Raw genomic sequence first — 3,376 nt, 5'->3', positions numbered from 1 at the left:
CTGGCCGACAGCAACGCCCGTGAGTGGGGGGCTCTGGGGGGCTCTGGGGGCGCTCAGGGGGAATCGGGGGGGCATTAGGGGTGATGGGCAGATCCCAGCTTGGTTTGGGGTGTTGGGTTCCCTTGGGGGGCTGGGGGGGCCTCCCCATCCCACCACAGTGCCCCCCCCCAAACTGTGGGGGAGCTGTGGTGTGTCCCTGTTGGCCTTGGGGTGATTTGCTGCTTTGGGGGTCACAGATGGGTGCCGGTGGTTGGGGAGTTGCTGGGGGGGCCGTGGCTCCCCGTCCCCCCAGTTTGGGGGGGGGAAGCTGGTTTGTTGTTGTCTGCAGTCACTGGGGTGATCTGGGGGGGCTTTACCCATTTGGGGGTCACAGCTGCACCCTAAGAGGGTGGGGGACAAGGATTGAACCCCAGCTTGTCCTCCCACCAAAACTGGGGGTTCTGCCCTTGCTGGGGGGGGGTTCCCCCCCCGACCTTCCCAATGCCCTCCCCTTCCCCTCCCTCCCCTCCCCCTCGCCCGGGGCCGCTGCCAGAGCCCCTGGGGGGCCCTGGGAGAACAATGGCCCTCCCAGCTGGATTTGAGGGGGGCGATCCCCCCCCTCTGACCCCCCCGATGCCCCCCAGGCGAGTTCGAGGAGGAGTCCAAGCAGCCCCCGATGTCGGAGCAGCAGCGGCACCAACTCAAGCACCGGGAGCTGTTCCTGTCCCGCCAGTTCGAGTCTCTCCCGGCCACCCACATCCGGTGAGGGGGGTCTAGGGGGGGGCCCAGGGGGGGCTTAGGGTGGGTCCCATGTCAGGGGGGGCTCAGGATGACACCCCCCCCCCCCCCACTTCCCTCCCCACAGGGGCAAGTGCAGCGTGACGCTGCTCAACGAGACCGACATCCTGGGGCAGTACCTGGAGAAGGAGGTGAGTCCCTGCACCCCCAAACAGGGCTGGGGGGGGGAATTGGGGGGTCCCCCACCCGGATGAACCCCCCCACACCCTGCTGAGCCCCCCCACTGTCCCCCTCCACCCCAGGATTGCTTCTTCTACTCGCTGGTGTTCGACCCCGTGCAGAAAACCCTCCTGGCCGACCAGGGCGAGATCCGGGTGGGCTGCAAGTACCAGGCCGAGATCCCCGAGCGCCTGGCCGAAGGTTTGGGGGCTCTGGGGGGGCTCTGGGGGGTGCAGGACTGGGGGGTCACCCTGAGAGCCCCCCCCACCCCCCCCCAGGTGAGTCAGACAACCGGAACCAGCAGAAGATGGAGATGAAGGTGTGGGACCCCGACAACCCCCTGACGGACCGGCAGATCGACCAGTTCCTGGTGGTGGCTCGGTGAGGGGGGGGGTCTGGTGGGTGTGGGGGGACACAGGGGTGTCTGTGGGACGCCCCTGACCCCCCAGTCCCCCCTCTAGAGCTGTGGGGACCTTCGCCCGTGCCCTGGACTGCAGCAGCTCCATCCGCCAGCCCAGCCTGCACATGAGCGCGGCCGCGGCCTCGCGGGACATCACCCTGGTGAGAGGGGGCCTCGAGCCCCCTGATGTCCCTGGGGCACCCTGAGATCCCCTGGGAGCCCCCCCAGCTCCCTCAGGACACCTCGATGTCCCTGGGGCACCCTGAGATCCCCTGGGAGCCCCCCCAGCTCCCTCAGGACACCTCGATGTCCCTGGGACACCCTGAGATCCCCCTGGAGCCTCGATGTTCCTCATACGCTGTGAGATCCGCTCAGAGCCCGTGGTGGTCTCGGGGCACTCCAGATCCCTCTTGGAGCTCTCCATTACTGTCCATAACACTGAAATATCCCCTCAGAACCCCCTGAGTTCCCCCTGGGACACCCCAAATCCCTCTTAGAGCCCCACAAGCCCCCCCCACCTGAGCCCTGCCCCCCGTACATCCCGTAGCTCCCCGTTCCACACCATGGCCATGCTGGTGGGTTGTGAGGGACCCCCCCAGCCCTGCCCCAAACCTGCCCCGAAGCCCCCAGCGGAGCCCCCCCCGGTGCCCCCAGTGCATTCCGTTGCTCCCAGTTCCACGCCATGGACACGCTGCAGCGGAACGGGTACGACCTGGCGCGGGCCATGGCCACGCTGGTGCCGCAGGGGGGGCCGGTGCTGTGCCGGGACGAGATGGAGGAGTGGTCGGCGTCCGAGGCCATGCTGTTCGAGGAGGCCCTCGAGAAGTACGGCAAGGACTTCAACGACATCCGGCAGGACTTCGTGAGTGGGGAGGGGGACGGGCTCGGGCTCGGGGGGGTGTCCTGGGGGCGTCAGGGACCCCCCCATCCCCCGCCAACCCCAGGGCTGTGTCCCCACAGCTGCCCTGGAAGTCGCTGGCCAGCATCGTCCAGTTCTACTACATGTGGAAAACCACCGACCGCTACATCCAGCAGGTACGGGGGGCCTGGGGGAGCTGCTGGGGGTTTGGGGGGCATCTGGGGAAATCTGGGGGAGCTGCTGGGGGTTTTGGGGGGGCTGTGAGGGTCTAAGGGGTTCATACAGGGACTTGAGAGGGCTGGGAGGTTTTAGGGGCAGTGGTGACCTGGGGGGTTGATATGGGGGTTTGGGGGCTGGCAGGAGGTTTGAAGGAGCAGATACGGGGTTTGAGGGGCTCCTGTGGGCTTGGAGGGGCTTCTGGGGGGCCTGTGGGGGTTTGGGGGGGGCTGTGTGACCCCCCCCAGCCCCGTGTGACCCTCCCCCTGCTCGCAGAAGAGGCTGAAGGCAGCGGAGGCCGACAGCAAACTGAAGCAAGTCTACATCCCCACCTAGTGAGTGGGGGGGCTTGGGGACCCCCTCCTGGGCCTAGGGGGGCACACAGGACCCCCCCTGACCCCCCCCCCCTTCCCCTTTCCTGCAGCACCAAACCCAACCCCAACCAGATCATCTCGGTGGGCTCCAAACCCGGCGTGAACGGGGCCGGGTTCCAGAAGGGGCTGAGCTGCGAGAGCTGCCACAGTCAGTGGGGGCTGGGGGGGCCTTGGGGGGAAATTGGGGCCTCTCTGGGGTTGGGGGGAGTTCCAGAGGCTTGGGGGAACTGGGGGGGGCATGAGGAGGTGTTGGGGTTTGGGGGGGAGCTGGGGTGTGGGGGGATTCCTGGGATTTGGGAGGGGCTGTGGGGTTTTGGGATGGGTCCTCTGGGGGTCCCTGCATTTGAGGGGGTGTCCCTGACCCAGTGTCTCCCCCCCCACCCCAGCATCCCAGTCCCCCCAGTGGTACGCCTGGGGGCCCCCCAACATGCAGTGCCGGCTCTGTGCTTCCTGCTGGATCTACTGGAAGAAATACGGGGGGCTCAAGACGCCCACCCAGCTGGAGGGGGTGACCCGCAGCGCCTCGGTGAGCCCCCCCAAACCCCTGGGACCCCCAGTAGCCCCCTGACCCCATCCTCTCTCAGGAGCCCC

General features: G+C 67.7%; 1 protein-coding gene across 1 annotated transcript; it reads left to right on the top strand.

The window, feature by feature from the left end:
• Positions 1-6: 6 nt before the first annotated feature.
• Positions 7-3,353, top strand: MTA2 (metastasis associated 1 family member 2). Its single transcript, XM_027910955.1, has 11 exons — positions 7-19; positions 624-741; positions 845-908; positions 1,020-1,137; positions 1,215-1,317; positions 1,398-1,497; positions 2,010-2,198; positions 2,297-2,371; positions 2,688-2,746; positions 2,836-2,933; positions 3,172-3,353. The coding sequence occupies exons 2-11, from the start codon at positions 656-658 to the stop codon at positions 3,351-3,353; spliced, it is 1,074 nt and encodes a 357-aa protein (XP_027766756.1). The 5' UTR covers positions 7-19; positions 624-655.
• Positions 3,354-3,376: the final 23 nt, after the last annotated feature.

This window comes from Empidonax traillii, unplaced genomic scaffold (genome assembly GCF_003031625.1).
Source record: "Empidonax traillii isolate 1590-97213 ecotype Southwest subspecies unplaced genomic scaffold, ASM303162v1 scaffold5558:size7843, whole genome shotgun sequence".
NCBI lineage: Eukaryota > Metazoa > Chordata > Aves > Passeriformes > Tyrannidae > Empidonax > Empidonax traillii.
Note: the sequence above shows the minus strand (reverse complement) of the source record. Positions and strands in the feature narration are given on the sequence as shown.